The sequence below is a fragment of the Zonotrichia albicollis genome, chromosome 10 (genome assembly GCF_047830755.1).
Source record: "Zonotrichia albicollis isolate bZonAlb1 chromosome 10, bZonAlb1.hap1, whole genome shotgun sequence".
In the NCBI taxonomy this organism is placed as follows: Eukaryota; Metazoa; Chordata; class Aves; order Passeriformes; family Passerellidae; genus Zonotrichia; species Zonotrichia albicollis.
The window spans coordinates 35402408-35427008 of record NC_133828.1 but is presented as its reverse complement, the minus strand read 5'-3'; the positions used below and the strand labels follow the sequence as shown (position 1 = coordinate 35427008).

The 24601-nt window shown below is 46.2% G+C and overlaps 1 protein-coding gene across 7 annotated transcripts in view; it reads left to right on the top strand.

The window, feature by feature from the left end:
- LOC102073113 (uncharacterized) overlaps positions 1–24601 on the top strand; it is a 52630-nt gene that overhangs the window by 9940 nt on the left and 18089 nt on the right. For 2 of the 7 annotated variants that reach the window (XM_074548784.1, XM_074548783.1), the window contains exon 2: positions 22228–23963. The exons of 2 other annotated variants lie outside the window; for them this stretch is intronic. In XM_074548784.1, coding sequence (XP_074404885.1) covers positions 22396–23963 — 1568 coding nt within the window. In that variant the 5' untranslated portion in view covers positions 22228–22395. Of the gene's footprint in view, positions 1–20456; positions 20576–22227; positions 23964–24601 lie in introns of all 7 variants that reach the window. 3 more of the 7 variants (XM_026792310.2, XM_074548785.1, XM_074548782.1) reach the window with 2 other exon arrangements.

The following is a 24601-nucleotide window of genomic DNA, read 5'->3' as shown; positions in this document are numbered from 1 at the left end:
TTATTGTCTGGTCACTGATGATGGTTATCAGTGCCTTGGAGCCATTCCTTGGAACAGAAATTGAACCTAGGCCAGAGTAGCTTTGCCTAAAAAATAAAGTCTGAGCAGTATCTTCAGATGTGAAATGTTACTTGCTTCTCTTGCAAAATAATCCACCAGTTCTGTGGACAATTCTAATGCACAGGAACATGTGCACTGACTGTGCAGCCCTGGGCAAGATATAATAGGGTAGAGGTAAATATCAGTTGGTTGTGTCACACAGCTGACTCCAGGACTTAGAAGCCTATATCCAGTTAAAGCAACCAGGCAATTAACTTCAAAAAGTTGAGTCTGGTCTTAACCTAGTGCATGTCAAAAGAAGCCTCAAATTTATCTCAGTGAGTTTGCCCTTGCACCCTTTATCTCCATCTTGCACAAGATGCATTTCCAAACTTGTCTGTGTGTACTTTGTCCATAGAAGCATGGTGGCAGCAATCTTCAGTTTTCCTTGATCTCCAAAGACAGTCTGTGCACCTGCCTGCCAACATCCTGCATATGTGGGCCCCTGAACAGCAAGAAACATCTCTTACCAGCTTCAGGAAGATACTGGGCAAAATATTTGGAAAATGCATTCTAGAAGATCAGAAAATAGCATTAAGCAGAAAAACTGAGGTGAATTGGGGCACCAATTGGTGAAAAGTCAGATACAGAGGATTAGATCCCAAACCTCATCATCCTAGGGAGTTTGGGGCAGAATCCTGCAGACCCTCAGCCATGGACACCCATCATGCTTTAGCCCAGCAGTGTCACTGTGTCCTTGTACCTGGCAGCACTTCCCCAGGATACTTGGCATTCATTTAGGAGGAGTAAAAGCTTTGGGGCCTGGTGATTCACCAGAGAAGGTTCTTATGCTGCCTTAGGCAGAGCAGTACAAATGCAGGGTTTTGGCTTAGTTCCACCATATCCTTAGAGAAAATAGAAGAGAATTTAACATTTCTTTTTCTTTTTGCTGTATAGACAAAGCCAGGTTTGTCACTTAGCTGGGCCATCAGTGGCACTGAGTGTACCTTCAGCACACCACCAGCAAGGACAGAATTGGGAGAAAGGCCCTTTTACTCCCTCACTTGTACCCCAGAGAAACACATGTGTCTCTTTGGGCAATTTACAAACTCTTTTGTGAACCCAGCCACTCCAGTGTCCCCAAAATTCTAGCCAACTCAATTTCAACTATTTTATATCTCTTAGGTTAAAAAAAAAACCCCAAAATAACAATCAAAGTTTAAGAAAAACATCCAGGTTTTCCTACTCTTGATTTGCCTTCCTTTCTGCCTGGAATAAGAAGTAGGTTGCTCTATGCTCTTCTCTTAACTTTTTTTCAGTGTTTAGGCTGGGAAATGAGCTCTATCCCAGCTAAAACCAGGTATATGTTTGAACATGCTTCAGCTTCCACCCTTCCTCAGAAGGGTTTGCATTGGAATGGACTTTGAATATCTTCCTGAAAAAAAATGGGATTGTGTTGGAACTGGTAAAACTCTTGCTTCCCTACTTCTCTTGCAGTCCCTACCTCACAGAATCACTTGAAAGGAAATGGCATTTCCTCTAGGATTTGTTATTTTGTGGTTTTTGTTGTTGGTTTGGGATTTTTTAATAATAAAGTCCTTTGCTCTCACCTCCCAGTGGGAATGTCCCGAGGTACTCTCACCTGAGTGTACCTCAGGGATGATGCCTTGCTTAGAGAAAATGCTACAAATACCAGCTGGTCTCCTGCAGGAATAAAGCAAAGGAAGCCACATAGCAACTGCTGTTGTCTGGCAGGTCAGAGGGCACTGTGCCTCCTAAACCAGCTCCCAAGGCAATTGGGCCTAGTCAGGAGCCCTTTCCAGGAGACAACAGATGACTGTTAAAAAAAAAAAGGTGAGAAAGAAGGAAAAGGAGAAGAAAATAACAATGAAAGATCAAAAGCAGCTGCAAAGACAGAACACACACAGAGTTATGCTGGTAGTGGGTAAAGAGAGACATGTGTGGGTTGTGGAGTGTTCTTCTGAAACCACAGTCCTGTCCCTGCCACTTCAGAGGGGAAGGCACAGTGTCCCTCAGGGCACATGTCCCTGGGCCATGCCAGCTTGTGCTCAGACAGTGGCATGGAGCTCTTACACCTGAGCACAGGTCTCAGAATTAAGTTTATTTCAAGTAATTATATTTCAGTTTTAGGAAACCTTACCTGACTTTCCTTGGTTCTCAGAGACTGCCAGGAGAATTCTTGCAGATGCTGGAAGGTGGTTTTATTTTGGCCTCTTACAGGTAGTGGAGCTGAAACGCAGGAGTTGGAGTGTCTTGTCTCAGGAGATGAAAAGCAGATACCAGTTTCATGTGTTACCAAGTTACAGTTTGTTCTCAGCATCTCCCACTCTGCAGCTGTGAGAGTTACACAATTAGCTTCATTCACACACTTCAGGGTGAGAAGTCACAACTTCAGTTTGTGGCTTCTCCAAATGATCTTAACCTATGTCCACAAAAAGCTCAGGAGTGTAAATCAGTGTTGTGTGACCTCCTGCAGAAAGGCTGTTAACAGACAGCAGGAAGAGAAAGTGCTGCCTGCATTTCAAGGCAAGGGCGAGTTGGCTTTAATTTTTAAAACACTTTCACAAGTGATTGATGCAGCAGTATTTTTGGAGAGGAGAGGAAACTGACAGTCTTCTGGTGCTATGTCAAATGCCTCATGATGCCAGTGGTACATCAGAGTACCTTTACCAACATACTTCAGACTCTGGCTAAAATCATCTGCTCTGGCTGAAGCAGGAGTGCATCTGGAAGTAAAATCTGGCATGAGGAAATCAACAAGGCATGACAGTCTCTGTATTCATTAGGATCTTAAGTCAAAGGCTGTCTTGTGTTCAGCTGAGGTAAGATCTAGAGGAGCTGTACCATCAGCACCTCACAAATTCCTAGGTGCCTGGTTGGGGACTAAGGAAGGTGATGCAAACCAGAGCTGGAGCTGAGAACAGTACTGGCTGTGAGGCCAGTTTCCATCATCACCATCTGGAAAGAGAGAAAGTGATGAACTTCAGAGAGGGTCTATAACTGTAGACAGTGGAGACCCCATACCAGCAGCTGGGAAGCAGGAATATGTCCATCAATTGGTTTTTCCTCTTTGTTTATTAACTGCAATTCCTCTGACCTCTGCAGGAGGACATACAGGAAGAGGAGTATCAGCCATCTTATTACAGTGCCTTATTTTGCTGCTGCTTTACATGTTTATCAAAGGTTTTACCATTGACATCAGTGGAGTTAAAAAGAGCTCTTGGTTCGTCAAGTGGGACCAGATCAGGTTAGCAGGATTCTGTTCCAGGGCTTCTGACATGCTTCCAAAACCCAGTCCAGCCACTGCCCAGGCTGTGGGTGATTTGATTCTGCTGGTGCTGACAAAAGCCCTGAGCAGCAGCAGAGATTGCACCTCAAGAGCTGTGTACTCAAATAGTAGTGCCTACTTCTTAGTGCACCAGGCTGATTTATTTTCAAGCATAATGATCAGAAAAGCAAGCCAACACCCTCAGACATCCCTAGCTTGTGGTGAATATTGAGAACTAAACCTGATTCCAGTAAGAATTGGCGAAAATGGAGCTATTATATTCTGCAGAAGTTGATGGCTGAGGCAGAATGCTTCATGCCCTGGCAAATGTCAGTGACATTAGCAGGCTGCCTTCCATTTGAGAGACGTGGGTGATTTTCGCAGCTGGACGACCTCAACACCAGGAGCCAGGGCCTCTCACTTCACATGGAGAAAACCCTTCAATCTTTAACTAGCCAATCTTTGACTTCATCTTATTTAAAGATTTTAGGCACTGTGCAGTGCTAAAGAGGATCTTGCTGAGCTCCTATTACCTCAGCAGCAGCTGATATGTAATGAATTATTCAAGACTAGCCAGTTCCTTCATCAATTTTAATAAATCAAGTTTTCCGCCGTGTCCTCAGCAGTGCTGCCAGCTGGGATATGATGAGGTAAGCCCATTATTCTTGAGGCCTTTTTCATTTGGTCCAGGTTTACATACCTGAGGGCCTTGGTAATAACCAAGGGATTAGCAGCAGACAGTGCTAACTTGGGGCAGATCTACAGGGAGCAGAAGAAACAGCAGAACTCCCCCATCTCTCAGGAGATCACAAAGCTCTGTCTGTGCACAGGGAAGGTGGCTTTGCTTCTACAGAAACAGACTCAGCTGCTACATGCTGACCCCCAGAGCAGTGTCACCCTTCAGGCAGATGGCTGGACACCACAGCAGCTGAGGGGCACTTCCATCTCTCACACAGACTCACTCTCATGGTGCTGTTCTACATCTCTAATGTTTCTCCAGGGCAGGCACACTGTGAAGTTTGTGAAACAATCCCATTTAGGAAGCACCTCTCTGGATCAGCCATTAATGTAACACATGCACACATTGCCCCACACAACTCTTTATGTAAACACAAAGCAGCACCTCTCCTGCAATGCAGACATGCCATCCAGGCTGCTGATCAACTTCTTCACAGCCAACACTGAGCTGAGCTGGTGGCTGTTGTGAAGTGTCTTTCCCTGAGCTCCTGCTCAAACTCAACAACAGCAAATGCTTCCTGACACTGAAGTGCTTGTAGCACTTTCTGTACATCTCTTGAATAGACAGGAACACACTTCTCTCTGTTCATTACCAACCTCAGTATTGCTCATTCTGTTTTTTGCTTCTCTCCTGACTGCATAGGAACCAATTTCATAATGTAGTCAAAGGCAAAAAGGTGCTCTTTGTCCCCTGTAGAATTTTTTTATTACATTGTGCTACACTGCATAAAGAGGTGAGAAAAGAAGAAATGGGTCTATTTCTTCTCCTCTGTAAACTACAGGTCAGCCAGGGTAGGGTATTTCTCCAGCCCAGGTCTTGTAGAGGATTTGGCACTTATGGTCCCTCCTGTACACAAGACATGCAGGCTTTACTGAAGAGGAGCAGAGCATTCAGCCCAAACCCATTTCTACTATGGCTGCATCCAGCTCTGTATTCAGAGAACTTACATTGTCATGAGGACACAGTCAGATAGCTGCACTTTACAGCACTTGCAAGGAAGGCAGAAATCTCCATAGGTGCTTTTATTATCATGTATTTTATGAGAGGGAAGATGAACTGCTGAGGAGGAGAGAGTCTGAACACAAGCAATGCTAAGAAGGAATTGTTTACAGTCCTGGTGATAAATTCAGTGCATGGATTAGTCCATGATTATCTAACCTGCAGCATCTCTGTGGTGCATCCTCTCATGAATGTGCTTCTGGTGAGGCATCCAAGCAAAGCAGTTTATCCACAGAGCTGGCACCAGAGCTCTTTGATTGATGCATGAAAGACAGACCTCGCTGAAGGAAGGTCACAGTTATGAGAGATTTATTGATTTGCTCTTTGGGGATGGACCATAGAAGAATAGCACCTAATTGTGAGAAGTATGAGGGTGGTTCCTCACAGTGTATTAAATAGCAATAGCCGTATATCTGTGTTTCAAGAAGTGGGAAGAATGTTTGCAGATCCTGCAGCCATTACACCTGCTGGCTCCTCAAGTCTGCCTCACAAAGCCATAGGGCTGTTTCCCATGCCTAAGCCATTACCCCTAATCACCACACCCCTCACTTCATTTATGGAGTTACACCATGGTGTTTTTTGGGCCCAAAGTATTTCAGCTCCTTTATACCATCATTAATCCTGAAGCTCTTTAATTCTCTCCACGTCTTTTTCCCCCAATCAGTTTTGTGCAATTCTTAGATGGTAATTTTTATTTACTACTTTCTACTTTCCCGGTGTTTGCATACATAACACTCTAGTTTTCACTTTTCTAATAAACAAGAATCCTATTTTTTTCAAACCAATATATTTACTTTCCTTAGCCACAGGATTGTGCCTATTTGAACATTTAGGGGGGAAAATAAAGTTCCCAATTATCATTTGTATTTTTCTACTAAAATTTCCCTTCATTACCTGGCTCAGTTGTTTTCAGCTCTCTGAAGCTGACATTTTAGAGTTGTAATGAGGGGTAATTGGGTTGCACAGGGCTCTGTTTGCACACAGCAAATGTAACTGTGTAGTGATTATTGGTAACTAAGCAACCAGTTATGTTTTATTTCTGTGATCAATTCCTTGCTATCTGTCAAGATTAAGTCTAACACAGCATGTGTCCACGAGGGATACAACAATTTGTGGAGTTAAGAACCCATCATCTGAAAGACTAAGAGCAACAGCAGCACAAGGCCCCTGACTTACTGCTCTGACTGCAGTCTCTTAGAGACATGAAACCTTTTTCTTTCAGTGCATGGGGAATTTTAGAGACTCGATGGTTTAAGTAGAAGGAGTTCATCGGCTGCCACATTTTATTCCTGCAATTCAGACAGTGACAGCCAACCTATATTTACCCTTTATCTGTTACAGCAAGTTGTTAACATTCAGAGGCTCTCTTTGACAGTCAGAAAGCCAAGTGGGACAGGCTTGATTTGCTTTGGTCCTACATCCTGGAAGGTCACCCAGCAGTGGTTACTGCAGGGGAGCTTCAAAAATTCTTGATTTTCTGCTCACTCATTCCATGGGAATTTTTGTTTCTTCTATTTAACTGTGGATTATACTCACCAATTTCAAGGCCTTGGAAAACTCCTTGTCAGGAAGCAAGTAAGGATGGACATCTCCCTTCCAGGAAGGAAGGTGAGGTGGAAGCCAGACAACAGGGCAGGTTGAGACAGGAACCTTGGCAAAGGGGCACCATCCCACTCCACCTAAACAGGAAAGGTAGAGTGGGTCCCATGATTGGATCTTTTTTCATCCAAAAGGCCTCAGAGAAACCTGTAGTTCCAGTGCAGCTCTGATGTCACCAAAGAAGTAAAGCCAAGCAGGTCAGAGCAAGCACACACAGCACAAGCCACACAAGGGCCAGGGCAAGGGCTTAAATGCAGCTCCCAGGCCAGTGTGGGGCAGGAGCAAGGGTGAAGGTGCCAGATGAGACTGGTCAAAGTCACAGTGGCAGCTGTACAGCACTCCTCAGCCTAAGCTTGCATCTGCCCTGCTACCCAAAATCTGTTCCAGATGGATCACTAGGAGACATTTCATAGAAAAGAAATCCATTTTAGCTTCATGCAAGAAAGAAAACGTGGTCCATCTGGAGCAGTTTGTAACAACTCTTCCACCTCTGTCTATCTACAGCAAATGTTGTATGGTGCTTAGAAAGAAGTCTTTAGAAGCTCCATCTCCAGACTCCATTTGCAAGTATCCTTGTTGCTGCTTGCTGAAAGGGGCCATATGGATTTTGTACTGAACGTTGCATAAATGCTAGTATGCAAGTATATTTAGAGGTGACATATGGGCAGTAGTAAATGGAAATGAGTGAGGTTTTTGGTTCAGATTACACAGGCAAGTTCAGCGAAGCAGATGCACCAGTATGTTACTCAGGAAGCTTCATTATCTGGAGTCCCAGGTTCAGATCTTGATTGGGGTTTTTCTGCACCTGCTTGTGCTGGCTGACTTTGTCAACAGTGCGAATGTTTGGCAGCAGATGTAGAAAATCTTGAAGACTTCAGCCATTGTAAGAAAAATCCCACAACATGCAGTCTGATCTGGGTTATACTGTAGACCAGTCAGAGACAGCAACCTTTATTCTTTGGGGTCCTGTAGATACAAAGTTATTTGCATCATTTTAGTTATAAAAATGATGTAATTACAGAGTTATTTGCATCAATTTAGAAAAATTATGTTGTAGTTTAGTAGCTGACAGAACAGCCTGCTATAGCTAGTAGATGTAGGAGATTGTTTTACTTTTGTTTGAATCCTTGCAGCAAACCAGAAAGTCCTGGGTGTGTGGGAGTTTGTGAGCTTCAGTGTCCTCAGTCAGGGAGGGTGGCACGATTCATACTGGCACAGTGTGTCACAGCTCCTGCTGTGCCTGCCCCAGCCAGGGAGCAGAACTTCCCCTGTGCTCAGGAACTGGTATTTGAACTGGATCTGAAAGTTCTGAACTGAGACCCATCTGGCATCAGATGAGCTGGTATCTGCATAGTAACGGGCTGTGTTAAACCACCTCCTACTCTACTCTCTTTTATTTTTCAGTGTTTGGGGAGTTTACTCATAGAGCCTCAAGCGAAAAAAAAAAATCCAAGTTGAGCAGAGATGGAAATTTTCATGAAGCTGTAGATAAGGCATCCCCATTGATCATAATACCACAATTTTATCTGCTCTGATTAAATGGTTAATTACATTTAGACCTCTTATGCACAAAGAAAAAATGACAGCATCCTGACAGATTTTAGCAGCTTGCTCAGATGTTGTTTTACAGCTAATCCACTCTGGCCACTACAGTCCCCTCTTCTGTCACAGCCTGATGCCTCTTTTTTACAGCCTCACCTGCACATTAAACAGCAGCCACAAAGAATTTTGCCACTGGTCCTGCCAGCTGATGTGTCCTTTTTAAAGCCTACTCATTGCACCATGTGCATTTCTCTTTGCATAGGGAAATAGTTAGCTTTGAATGTCACCCAGTCCTATGGAGGCAAGTGGGAAGATGGATTATGTTGGCAGCAATCCATCCATCTGTTCATCTGCCAACCCTAATGTTTAGCTTTTCAAGCTCCCAGTTGTCTTAAATAATGCTGACCTACAGGGTCTGGGGTGGGAAATGTCACATGGCTCATTTAGTCTTCCATTTCTTAAGTGGTAATTAAACTTTCTGAGGTGTTATAGATACATGCAGGAATTGTTGATGGACAGTACTCATGAGGTTGAGATTAAATTCTTTTCTGAGATGCTGTGTTGCATGAGACTCTTACTACAATGTTGGCTGCAGCATCTCCACTGTATCTTCTCAGAGTACTCCTTAGAAAAGGTGTTTACAAGGGATTCCTGCCTGTTTCCCATGAGAGATTAGATGTCTGCATGAACAATGTTTCCTTTCTTTTGATTGGTATTGTGAAGTTGTATCAATAGTGTGGTTTTGCCTCCTTGCTATGCAGATTTGGGTAGGTGTGTGTACTTTGTGACAACCTCAAAGGCTGCAAACACTGGGTGCTGTGTTATTTAAAAAAAACTGGCTGGTTGCCTGCAGCTCTGCCTTGATGCTCTTGGTTTAGTTTTTAGCACTACTTTGGTAAAATAAATGTGCATGCAAGAACTCTCATCAGCTACTATGATCTGTGTTTTATTTTTTCCCAGTAGTGAAAAAAATAAAGGTTAACAAGAATGTAGTGACCTTCATTAGGCTCTTGGAATATTTTGCAAAATGGCATGGAAGTAATGATACCTGACTCAGGCTGTGAGAACCCAGAGCTGGTTGGGAACTGCCAGCTTCAGACCCTGCAGCAAGTTACTGCCATAAGAAGTGACATGGAGTGTCTGGTGATTCTGGTTCCAGGGTGGGTCTTCATCACACTTATGTCATGTGGTCTGTATGATGTAGCAAATATTTAACACCATCAGCACATGGAGAAGGAATCTGATTCACTACCCTTCTTCCTCATTCTCTTAGGAAGAGCTGCAAAATTGCTGCATTTATTCTTTTCTTCACCATGTTACAGTTGCAAACCTGCACTGCATGAAGGTGCAGCTTGCACAAAGTGTCTAATACATCTGAGCAAATAAAAACATTTTCTTACAGCTGGCTTTAAACGAGGGGCATGTCCTGCCCCTCTTCCATCACCTTTCGCTGTAGTGTAGGGTCTGGCAAACCAAAAAGGAACAGTCCCATGGCAATATTGATAAGTTAGAATATACAGATGTGGTTAGGAACATCCCAAGAGTATATGTGTTGGTATTAATCAGTCTTAAAATTTGTTTCTTAATGGTGACTTTAAAACATCTCCAGTAAACCATGACATGATGTGTCTGGGGGAGATGTGTGTGGTGAGAAATCCCATGGATCAGCACTGCCTGCAGTCTGATCTCTCCAAATGCTGTTCCTGTGGGGTCACCTGGGTGTTAATGCCCAGCTGGTGTCAAATACAGCCTAGAGTGATTCTCCTATCCTGAACATATCTGATGTGGTTTTAAGTCTTGATATTGTGATCTCAGAAACCTTTGGTGACCAGCTGTTTAGGGCAAATGACACTTGGAAAGCTGCCCTGTGGAATGTGTGCTCCTCACAGCATGCTGGGATTTGTGCCTAAAGCCATTTATCCATGCACCTCCATGTGGAGGAGCCCAGAGCTCCAGCCAGTCCAAATGCCATTTCTGCTCAGCCCTAAGCTGCTCTGGGCAGTTCACTGCTGTTGTTTCTCTGCAGTCACAGAACTGTTTGCAGAAAAGTAATAGCTGCAAACGCAGCAGAACAGCAGCTCCCCACAGGCAGAGATCCCATTTCAAGAAGCTTTTACGTTCCTATCACCTTCTGTCTTCCAGTGTAGTAAACCAGTTCCTGTCCTTGCCTGTCCCTGCTGGTTTGTGGTGATACTCTTTCTTCCATCCACAGCACTCACAGCCCGCCATCCCCTTGCTCTTAGCTGGGGAAAGGGCAGGACACTGCAGCTGGGTCTGTGCTCTCCACCCTGCCAGCAGTAGGTCAAACAGAGCACTTAGATGTGCTAATTGCAAGTCACAACATTTCCTACAGGGAACACATCAGCTGGGTTTTCTCCAGCCATCAGTGTTCCTAAAGCCTCTTGTATAGACAGGCAGGCAAGAGGAGATAGAAAAAGAAAATCCAAGTAATTTCCATAGCTAATTGAAATGGAGGGGAAGGGAAGAGGTGCAAATCCAACTTGAAAGGGCAGCTTTTGCCTTTGATAATCAACTGGGAAAAATAACTTAGTGGAGCATTGAAGAATATGAAACAAAAGTAAATAAATGATGCTGTCAGTCTGATCAAAGGGTTGCTATACAAGAGAGACCCTCTGTCAGTGCTGGTCCAGCCTCTGTGTGCTCAGGAACCTTGCCTGGTAAATTTGATGAACAGCTATGTGTAATGTAGAGAAAGGAACTGAATTTTCCTCTTGGGATCTGTTCCTGATGTAAAGTGCTGTCAAACTCTCTAGGCCATTAGAACTAAGGATATCAAAAAATGCAAAGGAGAGGGGCAGGGTAATTTTGATTCCAGTTCCTGAGTTCATATGGAGGCAAAGGATCTGAACATACTGACACATCCATTGAATCTGATCTGCCCTCGGGCAGTGCTGGCAAAACTATCCATGTAATGGTATTGCTATAGATAATGCTCCCCTGTGGATATAATTCTTCTGTAATAACAGAACCAAATGAATAAAAACTTTCTGGATTAAGAATGCCCGTCAGGTGATGGAGTGATACATGCCTGAAGTGGTACTACTGTTAGGAATAAAAGGTTCTTTAGTAAATTTGTAAGTACTCCTAGACATAAAGCAGAAAAGATAAGAGTCTTTGCTAAGACAAAAAGTGTAGTCTAAAATTTGCTAATCATACTAAAATCTCCCCCAAAACAAGGCATCTTGCAGTTTGTGCACTCCTTGATGGGCTTAGATAAATAGCATCAGTAGAGAAATAAGGAGTTCCACTGGAGCTTTATCACTTCTTCATTAATGAAGAATTAGGGTGTGATTTCTTTCTTTCATTAATGAAGAAGTGATAAGCATGAATGAGGAGTGATTTTCCCAGAGAAGGCAAGGTCAGAGAGAAGTGTTATTTTAGCAAGATGGCTCCTGTGCCCCAAATCCCAATAACACTTGTGCAAAGTGAAAAGACACGATTGTGACTGGAGCCCAGCGTGTCATTTCCAGTGGTTGGGATGAAAGATGAAAGGTTGCTCTAAACTGCACACTGCAAAGCAGGAAGCCAAGAGAGAGCCCATGGCACCATCTTCAAAGAGAGCACAGCACTGAGCCTCAACAAAATAGAGCAAAAATCTGCAACAGTGGCTTTTCCACGCTTGAAACAGCTCTGGAGAGGCAGGGGGTTCCCAGTGGCTATCCAGGCAGCTGAATGAAATTGTCACTTGTGATAAGGCATCCTGAGAGCAGGGGGAAATCCTGGCTCTGTGCCCTCTGGCACAGGTCCAAGTCATTTCACTGGAGCCATGATTTTTATTTTGTATGTGAAATGAATTGCCAGGGTGAAGCTGCAAAAGTAATGCCTAGTAATGAAATCCACTTGCAGCACTGCACCTCTGCACCAGAGCCGTGCTGCGAGCAGGAGGGTTTGCACTGACTCTGGGGAACACTGTGCTGTTCTTGCAGGAGGCAGGAGGAGGCAAGAGGTGTGAAGTGCCACTGAATTCATCAATTATGTCACATAACTGCCCATTTGTAGGCAAACTCACATTTTTGTTGACCCACTTTTTTTATTTTGTGCTAGCTTTCGCAGGATTCCCACCAACACCACAGAGTATCCATCAATATCACCATAGCAACGGGAAGTCATTAATGGTATCCTGCCTATTGACAGTCAGAATCTACAGGGTGCTGATCTGGGTGGTAAGCCATCACCATCAGCTTCAATGTGAAAGGAAAGAGCTCAGGGTCTCTGTGGAATCAATCCTTTCATTCTCCATCCTCTGCATCTCCCCAGAGAAATCCTGCATTGTGTAATGGCAATAAGGGACATATTTCTTCCCTTAGCAAGTTCTGTGCAGTGTGTGCTTAGGGAACTGCTGCCAGGAAAAGATGGGGCTGGATTTGTTGCACAAGTAGGGATAAATGTGCCTCTCTTGGGTTTGTTTGCACGGGGCTGTGGTTCTGAGAGACACTTTACATTGCAAATAAGCAACTTATCCTGTAAACCTCCAGGGAGTTCAGAGCAAAGCGGGAGGCTTGGGGGCCAGGAAGGGGGAATGGCAGGCTAAACTGTGAGAGGAGATAAAAGACATGTCATATAATTCTGCTAAATGGTGAAGGAAGGGACATTCTCAGCAGGTGTAAATTAGCATTGACAAGCAATACTGATTTACACCCAGCTCATGGTCTGGTCCACAGTTTAATCAGCTGAAAAGCATCAGCATCTGAAAGGGAGGGGGTTGTTTAGAGAGGCCCCTGGGAGGAGTTGAAAATCTGTGAAAAAGAAGAAAATAAATTATTTTTGGTAGGTAAGGAAGAGCTTGTGATGTTCCTTGGGACTGATGCAGAGGTGGAGCCTGGCCAGCTGCACCAGCTCCCTGTCAGGACTCCCACTGCCTTATAGTGGGCAACATGTGGTGCTGGACCTTCTGAGGATCCATCCCCCAGCTGGGACAGGTGGTGGGCACAGTCCTGCCTGGTTTTCTGTAGAGGCACTGCCGAGTGCCTCCAGAGCCAAGGAGCAGGAAGTGTTACTGCCCATGGCCAGGACTACTGGCACTGCTGTCACCACATTTCTCTTGGCAAACCTGCCTGCCAGCAGTATGACACAGTGCCTGACAGCTTTGGGATGCAACCAAGCAGGGTGTAGGATGAGATCATATATGTTCCTCACCATCCTCAACACCCCCTTCCTCCCCTGAGATCTCTTTCTGATCTCACATGTGCTGGCATGGAAGAGCTCTGCCCATCCACCTACCCAAAGCTTTGGGGACCGCTGGAGCAGCTTCCAGTGCAAAGTTAACAAACTGGGATCAACAGAATTAAGTTGTGGGGCTTCTTTCCCCACTAGTGAGGTGGGAGCCAAGATTCATATTGTGTGGTTGGAAAGACTGATGCAGTAAACCAGTGGTGCACTCAAGGTTTAACATTTGTGGCTGTGCTGCAAAAAACATTTCCTAGTACAAGGAAGGGAGTAGGAACTTTGGATGTACAGCTTATTCTTAGAATTAGGGTGTGATTTCTTTCCTGTTCCCTATGCATTTTAAGGATTAGGCTGAGACTCTTGGGACAATTGTAGAACAAGGAAGAAGAATACCTTCGGCTACCCTGAGGGAGCCAACTGCATAGGACTGGTTTTGTGTTGTCCTTGGACTGGTGGAAGCAATGTAAAAGGACATGGGAAGTGTTGTTTCTGTGCGCCGTGATGGTCTTGTATTGCTAGTTCAGCCAGGGGTATTTCCACCCTGAAAGAAATCCAGCATCATGACTCAGGCCCTGCAAATCATGAGATTAAATCATTAGTTAAATGACAATATTAAAAAAGGACTTAATTTTATTTTTCCCAGTAAGTGTGACTTGGCTTTTTACTTCTTGCCAGAAAGTGAATGAAAACGGTGAGTTGAAATGCCAGTTTTCAGCGCACAGGAGATGACAACATTCAGCTTAGGTGAAGGCTCTGTTGATCCTCCTCACATGCTGCAAGGAGAAGGGAGCAGCCAGCCCTTTCCTGCTACTGGCTTGTTTTACTTCTCCTGTCAGTTCTCATACTCAGCTGACCCATTGTGCTGCTTTTTTTGCACTGTCCCTTCTGCCTTCCTCAAACACATGCAGGGAGGATCAAGACAGTTTTAGATGATCTGAGGTGTAGTTCCCCACCTCATAATTTTTCAGCTGCAGACGTGCTCCATCTGTGTTGCTCTTTCCAAAAGGATGTGCTGCTGACCACAGCTGGGGGCAGAGCACTGGGCTGGCAGCACTGGGCTGCCTCACAAAGGCATCTGAGTCACTGACTGAGCATATCAGGGCTGGGCTGGCGCACACCTCTGGCGGGGAGCCAGAGGAGAATGGTCTGGAGCTGGCACTGGGAACTCACAACTGATGCTGGACCCTTTGCTGGGACTGAGCTTCAAGTCACAGCCTTAACCTTTTCTTCTCCCCACTTCCCAAGAAATAACAAATTCACTTGTATCCATATTGGAAGCATTTTCTGCAGTTGGTGCTGATGTTACACCTGTGCAGAGTGGGAATTTGAAGGAGAAGTGGAGGTGCCAGCTTGTAAAGTAAGCTGACATATGTCTCTATAATTCCCAGATCTCACAGGGGGATGGGTAGGTTTTCCTGGCTCAGGTTTGCCTCTGAGAACTGCGAGTGTCTTTGCCAGGTATGGAGCAAGGTCAGAGCCTGTGCTCAGATCGTGTCTGTTGCTCGTAAGGCCAGTAGTGAGTGATGTGTGGGTGTGCCAAGACCAAGGGGGGTGGTGGGCAAGATCTGCTCTGCCTGACCCAAAGGCCTGGGAATGCTTGATCATGATGTCTGCACAGGCCAGGCGAAACCACCTGGGTCCTGAATATCAGCTAACTCAAGGTGAGCATTGTCTCTGCAGGTTATAACCCTGTGGGCTCCCTCTCCAGTGTAAGAGGGGAGCAGAGTGGCTCACAGTGTTACAGACAAGGGCAGCATCTCTCAGTCAGATGTACCTGCAGGTTCAAAGGTGCTGTGGGTGATCTTCCCACAAAAAGACTTCATTGCAAATGGAACTTGCTTTTCCTGAGAGGGAGTCATCCACAGGAGCTGTGTGGTCAGCCAGGGTGTTGAGTCACTGAAAGCCTGGCAGATGGTGGATGCTGCCATCTCTTGGGATGCTTCACAGCTGATGATGACAAGCAGCTCCAGCTGGGACACTTGATGGGGGTGTCACACTGATGTCTCCCGGAACATTTGCTACAGAATCGACCTACTCAGCCTTCCTTTGCTGCAAGATGAATGTCAATCCTCTGAAGCTCCAATCTCTTGCTGCATCATCAGCAGGACTGTTGGAGCAAAGTTATCCAAGAGATTGAGTGGTGCATTGCTGAGACAAAGGGAGGCACTCTTTCCCAAAGCAGGGAATCAAGAGGAAACACAAGTCACATTGCAAGTATGCTACCTGAAATCAGTGTGCTGGAATGCCTGCCATTGGAGGTAGGCTGGAAGCACCATCTCATTATAGCCTTTTTGAAAGAGGAACAAGGGGAAAACCATGAAGAAGGGTGTCAAGAAGGAGAAGCTGCTCAGACTAAGAGAGCAGCCAGAAAAATTCATCAAAGGCACTGCTGCCAAGTGCACAGGTGTGTGGAGCAGTAGGGCTTCTCAGGTGAAACCTTTTATGTCAATAAAAATAGTTCCCAAACGGCTTAAAAATCCCACAGAAAAGGAGCCAAGAATACTTAAGTGAGTCGATAAAATTTTGGGAGTAGCTTTTGCACTGCCTTGAGACTGTTTTGGAGCCAATCTGGCCCAAATAGAAACTCACATGAAGCTATGGTGATTCCTACACTCTCCCTGTTGGAACTGAGCTGATCCATAGCAGGATATTCCTATGGTGATCAACAGATACTGTGGCCAGATTCTCCTGTGACACATTTGCCTGGCACATGTGTGCCCTTTGAGCTGCTCTGACCAGCCAGCCCTCACTGTGGCCAGCACCAGTTTCTCTGGACAAGTTGTTAACAACAAGTTGTTGTGTTGTGTTGAATGCAGTGGGATCGAGGAAGACTTGGAGAAATAGGAAAAAATCCATAAAAGGATTAGGAAAGGAGATGTGGAAGGAGGCAAATAGCTAGACAATATCACATGGTGAAGCAAGCAGCTCATAACACAGCAGAATTTAATGCCATTGCCTGTGCTCTCAGCACCCTCTTGACCCTGGCTGTATTCTGTCTTCAGGGGTTCCCCATGTCAGGGTGTCTCTGAGACTTTGTGGTTCTTGCTTATTCTCAAGGTGAGAACAGAGGGACTCTAAATCAGTGATCAGACTGTAAAGGTTATTGTTTTCCCATTATTACCTGGTTTTGAAATGTCTGGCAGTTGTTCCTCTTGTTAGCAATCCTGATTTATGCCATGCAGAGGACAGTGAAAGCAGTGATAATACTGTAAACTCAGGGAAAGTTATGTTTACCCTAGGAAGGAGAAAGAAACCCAGGAAATTGTACTGTGGCTGTACCTCTCCTGCTGCAATTAACAGACACTATATAAGCTGTGTTCCTGTTTCAGCTTCTACAACAGACAAAAAAACCCCAAGAAATTTAACTACAGTCACCTTATCTTCATCAACCAGTTTCTGCAGCACAGCACTGGTTAAGAGAACAGCTTAAGAAAACAAATGCAGCCAAAGCACCTTTCTTTTTCTTGTTAACCTTTAATATTAAAAAAATAAAACATCTGGCATTCTTTCCCTTGAGACTGCTGGTGCTCTGCTAGGCAGCTGAAGTGATGTGCATGACGTGTCAGTAAACAGATCATGCTGTGACCATGAGGTTTGCCGTATCAGATAGCACAAAGCTCACAGCAGTAAAATAGCTTGCTAAAATCCTTTAGCCAGCTCTTTGAAATGTGCTGTTCACATCCCTCTAGCTGGCTGGATCTCTGAAATAAAAGGGAGATTGTAGTCTAGAATAAACCAACCTCTGTTCAGTGCTGCAATTTGCAAAACCTAATGCAGAGACATTAGAAAAACCTGAAGGTTAGTGTAATCTCTTATTTCAAGATGGAGTAAGGATCTGCAGCTATTCCCCTCCCTTGGAAGCAGGAGTTTGGTGTGATGGCCATGACTCAGAAGCTCATTTGCTTGTGACTGAAATGTTGTAAATGTGGAAAGTGAAAATGTACCAGACTCACTTGATGTCTCTGATCAGTCAGGAGATGCCAGACAGATCTGGCAGATCCATCATTTCATGGAACAAATGTCCATGTTTGAGAAGTCTATAGAGTAAATCTTGCTGCAGTGAACTCTGCAAAGCAGCACCAGTGAACCTCCTCATCCCTGCCAGATTTGGTGGCCTCTTCCTGAGGCCTTGTGAGGCTGTGTGATCCCTTGTCCTGGTATTCCTGGAGTCCTTGACATATCTGGTATTCTCCACAGCGTTTTTCATCAGCAGTGAGCTACTTACCCTGTGCGTGCCTGCTTCATCCTCCTGACACTTTGTCTCGTGCTTTGCTGGGAAGGTCAGCCAGGCAGAACGGTTCTGGTGTGTTTGGGAAGACATAATTTATCCTTCAAGCTTTAATCCTTGAGAAATAAGTTCTTGGGGGGGATTTTACAGGAAAATTAAGGTTAATGGCAAGTCTCCAAGCAGGCACTTATCAGAGTAGTGGAGAAGTTGATTAAACAGAATCACATGGTAGAAAATGAGCTGAGCACACATTGCCCTTAGTCTTATGCTCATTTAAGGCATGAGGCTCATAACCACTAGAAACTTTTCAGTCTTTCAGCCAGGGAACAGGAAAATGTTTCACAGACAGTGTGATTGAGGAGCAATGATGTGCTGCAGCAGCAGCCAACACTAAACTCTGCTTTGCTACTTGGCCTGGAATAAGTGACCATTGGCCTGGAGGATTGCTGGTCTAGAATAAAGCCTGAGCTTTGGGTAAGTGTGGACAGGACTGCCTGGAAGTACCCAGGGGGTAAACAAAGGAACCCAATCCACAGTGCTCACACACTGGAGAGTGACAAAGGATGGGCAACTCCGTGCTTGGTCTAACTGGAGGAGAGCAGAGGATACATTAGAGCTGCTGTACCTTTAGGAGAGGGTAAATTAGAACCCAGAGTTGGGTCATCATGTAAGAAATCAGCACTTTCTTCCTTTCCTCCATTGCCTCACACTTCATTGACCTTTGTTAGTCAATGCCTGGGATCCCCTGCTGTAGCTATAGCATGTACTTACAGCTCTGAGGCGGTGGGAGGAGAAACTTTGAAATTGCTGTGGTTCCCAATGTTTCTTTGTTGGTGTCCATATAAGACTGCAGCTAAATACTCTGTGTGTGCCATGGGCCTGCAAGTATGTGCTCAGAGGTCATCTCTAGCTTATCGACCAGAAGTATATTAACTTGGTTTGGGTTTTTTTCTGTCTCTATCTTGTGCTCTCCTCCAGCAGACAGCCTACAACAGACTTGTGGCCATGGTACTTGGGAGCTGAGTGTGTAGGCACATGTTTTATATCATGGGGTGTCAGTGACCTGGCAAATGCAGGCATCTGAGCTGAAACTGTGATGCAGTTGCTGTGTGCCATGGAGCACAAGAACAGGGAAGGAGGGAGAAGCACTCAGTGTTTCCTGGTTACAAGCCAGGGATAAATTACCTGGTGTTTTAGAGAGACCACTGTTTTTCTCCTGCTCCAAGCATCCCTGAGCAGTGGGGCAAGGAGGCTGTGCCTCAGCAGTCCCCTGTCCAGGTCATGACTCGGGCAGCAGCTGCCTTGGGTGCTCAGTGAAATTAAGCTCAGCTGCCTGACATGCTGTGCACAGCCCTCAGGGCAGTGACATGGAGGAACAGGCAGGATCACAGGAGTTCAGCTGGAAAGAGATGGTCCTTCCACGCGTGGAGTGACAGGGAACAAAGGTGCTGCTGCCTGAGCAGGCTGTTGGGAGATCTCCACATCTGCCCTGCAGGTGTCTGGGGGAACAGAACTCACTGATTTCTGAGACTCCCTCTCACTCCAGCCAGGGCACCAGACCCCCTTTCCTGCCCACCTGTGAGCTGCATCCATGTGCACCTTTGCTGTGAGCTCTCCTGGAAGTATCAGAGGGACTTCCTGTGTCAGAAGTGTTTAAACCAAAAAATCACTGTTCGGAGAAAGAAAATTCACCCCTGATGGGTGACAAATGTTATAATAAATTATTTGGGAACAAAATTCCCATCTTTCTGCACCTAATCCAGTAAATTTTGGTTCTTGCCTACATGTCAGCAAACTTTGCACAGCCTCCTCTGGAAAGTCTCTGTCCCCTGCTGTCTCACAGCCAGCTCTGTCTGTTCTCTGCCTTCTCTGGCTCTTCTGCTCTGCACACCTTCCTCTGGCTCCCACTCTCTGTCCCCCACTCTGCCTGCTCCACTGTGCCCACAGGAGGTTTCTTCCAGTTGCTCCTTCCCTGAAAATGACTTTTGCCATCTCATGCACATTTTCTGGAAAATCCTGCCCAACAAAGCAGCAGCAGGTCCCTGCTGCCTTCCATGGCTGCTGGGGAAATGGGCCTGTGCTGTTCTGCAGTGCAGAGGGGTGCCCTCCCCTGCTGGAGGGTTTGAGGCATTCCCCTGAGAAATGGAGGGGTATAAACCCCCCTGCATGGCCTGTGCTGTGCACTTGAGCAGGCAGGGACAGAGTGGGCGCTGACCTCCCATGCCTGGTGTCTCTGTAGCTGACCTGCAGCCCACAGAGGGGTCATCTCTATGAGCCCAGACACTGAGCTTCCACCTGAAGAGAATCATGAGGGCAAAAATCAATTGTCTTCCCAATGCTGCCCATCTCTGGGTGAATGGGGCACCCACAGACAGATCCCACCCTGTTGTTTCTGTGCCTCTGCTTCCTTGCTCCTCTCCTGACTGCTTCTGCCCCTGCCTGTGCCCTTTCTCTTCTGGCCCCCTTGCTGCCACATGCACACATGCAGAGCCTGCTGAGCCAGTGTCCAGCCCAGGATCCTGCCTCACAAGGGCTTTCCTTTCTCTTCAGGCCTCACTCTGTGTAACTCCCTGCCTTGGCCAAGGGCAGCTCTATTCTCTTCTCTCACTGCAGCAAGGGCTGTTTTCTCTTTCTTCTTGTTCTGAAAGCATAGTGCCATAAGTATGTGGTGGCTTTTAATCCTGTGGCTGTGACCTGATCACAGACCAAACTGACAGGGCATGGCATCCTTTATTAACCACACTTCCTCACAGGAGCCCTCTGACACTGCCAGGAGCCATGCTCTCTGCTCAGTGACTGGCTTTCACATCATATCATTCTTTCTTTCTTGACAGATTATGTTATAACCTATGAGCACAGAAAGTCCTGATCCTCACGTTTCTCTGCTGTCACCTGTGGGCTCCTCCAGAGCCGTGAAGAAGGGGGAGCTCCAGCCCCACCATGAGAAGACCGGGTGAGAAGTGCCTGTGATGTTTTGGGCAACAGCACACTTTGAGAGCTAGTTTTAATTTTTATTTTTAGCAGTTATGAAGGATGCAAATTATGTTCTTCATTCAGTGGTGAACTACAGGAGCAGTTCTGCCTTCCCTCTCTGGGATGAGATTAGACATAATTTCATTAATGCAGGGAAAATATGCTGATTTGAGCCACTCTAAGCAAGGGATGAATCAACTTCATGGTGTGTTATCAAGATTATCTTCCAGGCAATACACTACCTCAGAGTTCCCCTCAGGTAGATGTCTGTTGGTGCATCACATGGCTAGGTGCCTGTGGTGCCTTCAGGGAGTAACAAACCTCTTCATTCCCCTCCTCATCAAGGTGGCTGTGCTGCCTGAATAGTTGGCCACACATGGGGAATCCAGCTGCACTACAGAACAGTCTGGGCTGTAACTGGTTCTGTCTTGCTTTGCCAAGACCTCTTCCTGTGTGTTCAACCTGGTTGGTTCTTGCCTGGCCTATTATTAAAGACTCATGCCCCACCATCTCAGCTCTATCTTGCCCTTGCAAATCTCAGGCTAACCCCACATTCCCTGCCCAATCTTACTCTCCTTTACATGTGGCACTCACTCATTCCCTTTGCCTCTGATTGCCAAGGAAGGGAGTAGACTAGATTGTGGCAGACACTGATGTTTTGTGTGACTGCTGGAAATTCCAGGAAGCCTAAATCCCTAAAAGAAATCTAGAGTCCCTCCATTCAGTGTAAGGAGGCTCTGTCCCACTTCCAGCAAGGACTTGGTCACTTAGACCTCATCCTGCTGGCCCAAACTGGAGTTTAGGGATTTAATTCTCCACTCTGAACATGTGATTTAGTCACTTAGATTCCCTGGGCCTTACAGTGCTGAGCACAGCTCATAGAAAGAGCCTTGAAAAGCACAGCTTTCTCTTTTGGGGCCTCCACTGACCTGTCGTGGGAGGTTGATCATTTGAGCCTATGGCTAAGGAGTCAGGAGGGTGAGTTTGTCAAAGTCTGTAAGATGCCTTTGTCTCTGCACTGGAAAGGCCTTGGCAATGCTTGGCTTCCATATGCAGTCAATAAACCATATGTATCTTCCTGGTGAAGGGTGAATCAAGCAATAAGGGGCTGCAATGTGACTGTCAGGCACAAAACCACCACCTGTCAGCCTTCTTCTTCCTCCTTGCTACTTGAGTCTTCGAAGAGACCACATTTATGTCATCCTTTCTCGGCCCCAGCATCCCCTTTAACTCATACACTCTTATCTGAGCCCCATTTTAGGGAAGGAACCTCAATATCTCTTGTAAACCTGCAGTTTCCATAGTGCTGCTGTGTGAGTAAGCTGAGCCTGCAGCAAGCACTTCTGAGCATTTGTCTCTAAAGCTGAGCAATGTTATTGTGAGGGAGTTGCTGAGGGTAGGTAGGATAAACTTCTCCAAATTCAGACAGGTAGTGTAAGACCACTGTTGGCTTGGCTGGAGAAGAAGAAGCTTCCCTGCCCCAAACCCCACAGCTCATTGCCCAGTTATTCTGCTCTGCTCCTGCCCAAGCTGTGGTGTTGGATTCTGCATAGCCTGGAAGCAGACCCACTGCTGCATCCTGCGAGTCAGCACCTGGCTGCTTCAGTAACTCATCTTTCCTTCCATTCACAGGTCTTCTGCGCATGGCGACTCCACCCATGTGAGAGCTCTCTTATGTGAGTGCCCAGCAGCACACTTTGCTGTCTGTGGGCTGTGGACATTGACTGGCATCTAAGGACACCCCAGCTCCCTCCTGTCCCCCTAGACGCCACTGTCCTAGAGCCTCCATGTGCATTTGCTATGACATACATCAGTGTTGATGAGAGACAGGAACACTGCCGGGTGATCTCGAGCTGCCAAAACAATCAGCTCTGTGCACAACATGGCTTAAAGGATTGTTCAGTTAGCAGCATGCATCCACTAAAGAACCTAGACACGCATATTTTTTCTGGGGACTTCCACACTCTTGCCTGCCACACAGGCAAGGCACGTTTGGCCAGTCCTGTGGAAAACCGGATGTATCGGAGTGTGGAAAACCTGCACTGGGCAGCAGTTGCTGACTGTGGGCTGTATTCTCACTGCCGGAGCCTGGATAACGAGATCATCTTCCACTACAGAGGCACCAGTCAGTGGACAGAAGGCTGTGTGGATGTGGCCCCAGTACAGAGTGCAGCAGACTCTCTGAGGAGCCTTTCTCTCCGTGCTAAACAGACATCCCGATCCGCACAGGATGTGCTCCTCCCTCCCTTTGCCAAAGTGCCTCAGTGGCTCTTCCCTTCCGCACAGGAAAGAGCCCTATACGGGGATGCCAGAAAGGAGCTGAAGGAGAAGCTGAGGCAGCACAGCAGTAAGGTGCCAGAGCCCTGCAAGCCCCTGCGCCCACAGGTGGCCCTGCCTGAGCTGCTGGCCCAGGAGTGCTTTGGGTGCCAGGTGTGCCGGCAGTGCAGGAATGGCTGTGCTGTGAAGTGCTGCACGGTTCTGGTGGAACACACTGCACTCAGGCACAGCCTCACAGCAGGGCAGGGACTGTGCTTGGCACACAGGATCATCAGCCCAGAAGACATCAAGCAGGAAGCTCAGAGGAGGCTTCATCTCCGAAGGCAGAATAGCTCCCCGAATTTGCCCCTTCAGCATGCTGGGGAAAGCCATGAGATGAGCAAATCCAGAACAGCAGAGACCGTAGAGCAGTGCACTGGGGAAACAGATGGCAAAGTCTCATTGGGACAGAGCAAGAAAGGCCGCTGCAAAGGGAGGCTCTACATACCCACCTTTGAAGAATTCAAGCAAATGAGAAGTAAGGAGGGAAATTCATCTGACAGCAGCAGTGGGCCAGCAGATTGCTTGGAAAAGGGTCTGCCTGCAAACCAGACACAGGAGGAGGAAAAAAGTAAGAATGTCTGTCCAGAAGCTTTAGAGACCAAAGCTGTGAATGAACCTGCTGTCACTGCAGAGGAAGATGATGATGTATTTCATGAAAACCACACCTCTGCTGGCTTTTCCCAAAACCCAGCCACATGGGATGGTTTCAAGATGAGCAGTCCTGAGGTGAAGGACAGAACCTTCCAGACCTCCATCCCAGATACATCACCAGTCCCTATTTGCTCCAGTCCTATTCCACGATCACCTCTACAGGCAGGAGCAATACACAGTGCTGGGCAGGAGATCTTCAGTGATGAGCAGCAGAAAGGAGACACAAGACAATTAAATGATGTTCCCCACCTGGCAGGGCAGTCACTGGCTTCTGAAGCCCAGTCCTCTTGCTGTTCATCGCTGCTGTTAGAAGCCACAGACTTATCCAGCTATGGAGCTAAGCTACAAAAAATGAAGGATGAATTCATAGGTTCGGCCTTGGAACTTATTAAGAAAAGGTAACATGCTCCATGGGGTCACCTGAAAGCAGTTCCCTTGTTAATGATCTGGTCTTTCTCCTGATAGGTGTATTTAATTCCTACAGCGTAAATGTGCTGTTGGCAGAGCCTTTCATCTTGGAGTCTCTGATAGCCACCTGGACGTGTCTTTAAAGCTGTTCAGCTTAAATTCCACCTTGTGGGGGATTAAACATCAAAAAGCATTTTCATCTCGACTTTGCCTTTTTGTGCATCTTAATCCTGTAAAGACAACAGCCATTAGTAGTTCTGACACCCAGTTTCCCCACTCATTTTATTTCTGAGTTGTCAGAATGTCTTTTTTTTTTAGCATCTGTTGAAAGTAGAAGACAACCAAAGGAGACAAAGTACTGATATGATTCCTTTGAATAAAGATGTAGAGTCTGTCCCACCACTGCAGGACATGAATTTAGATAGTGTGACACTTGCTGCTTGAATGTAGTGAGCAAGCACACAAGGGTAAGATGGCTTTAACCCCTGCTTGGAGACCTGCACAGGCAGTGAGTGAAAGTACTTGTAAATACTGTCCTTCTGCCATCTCTGTGTAGCCAGAGAAAATACTTCTGTAGAGCCTTCCTCCTTCTCCATCCAGGGTTTTCCCCGTTCTGTGGTTAAGATGG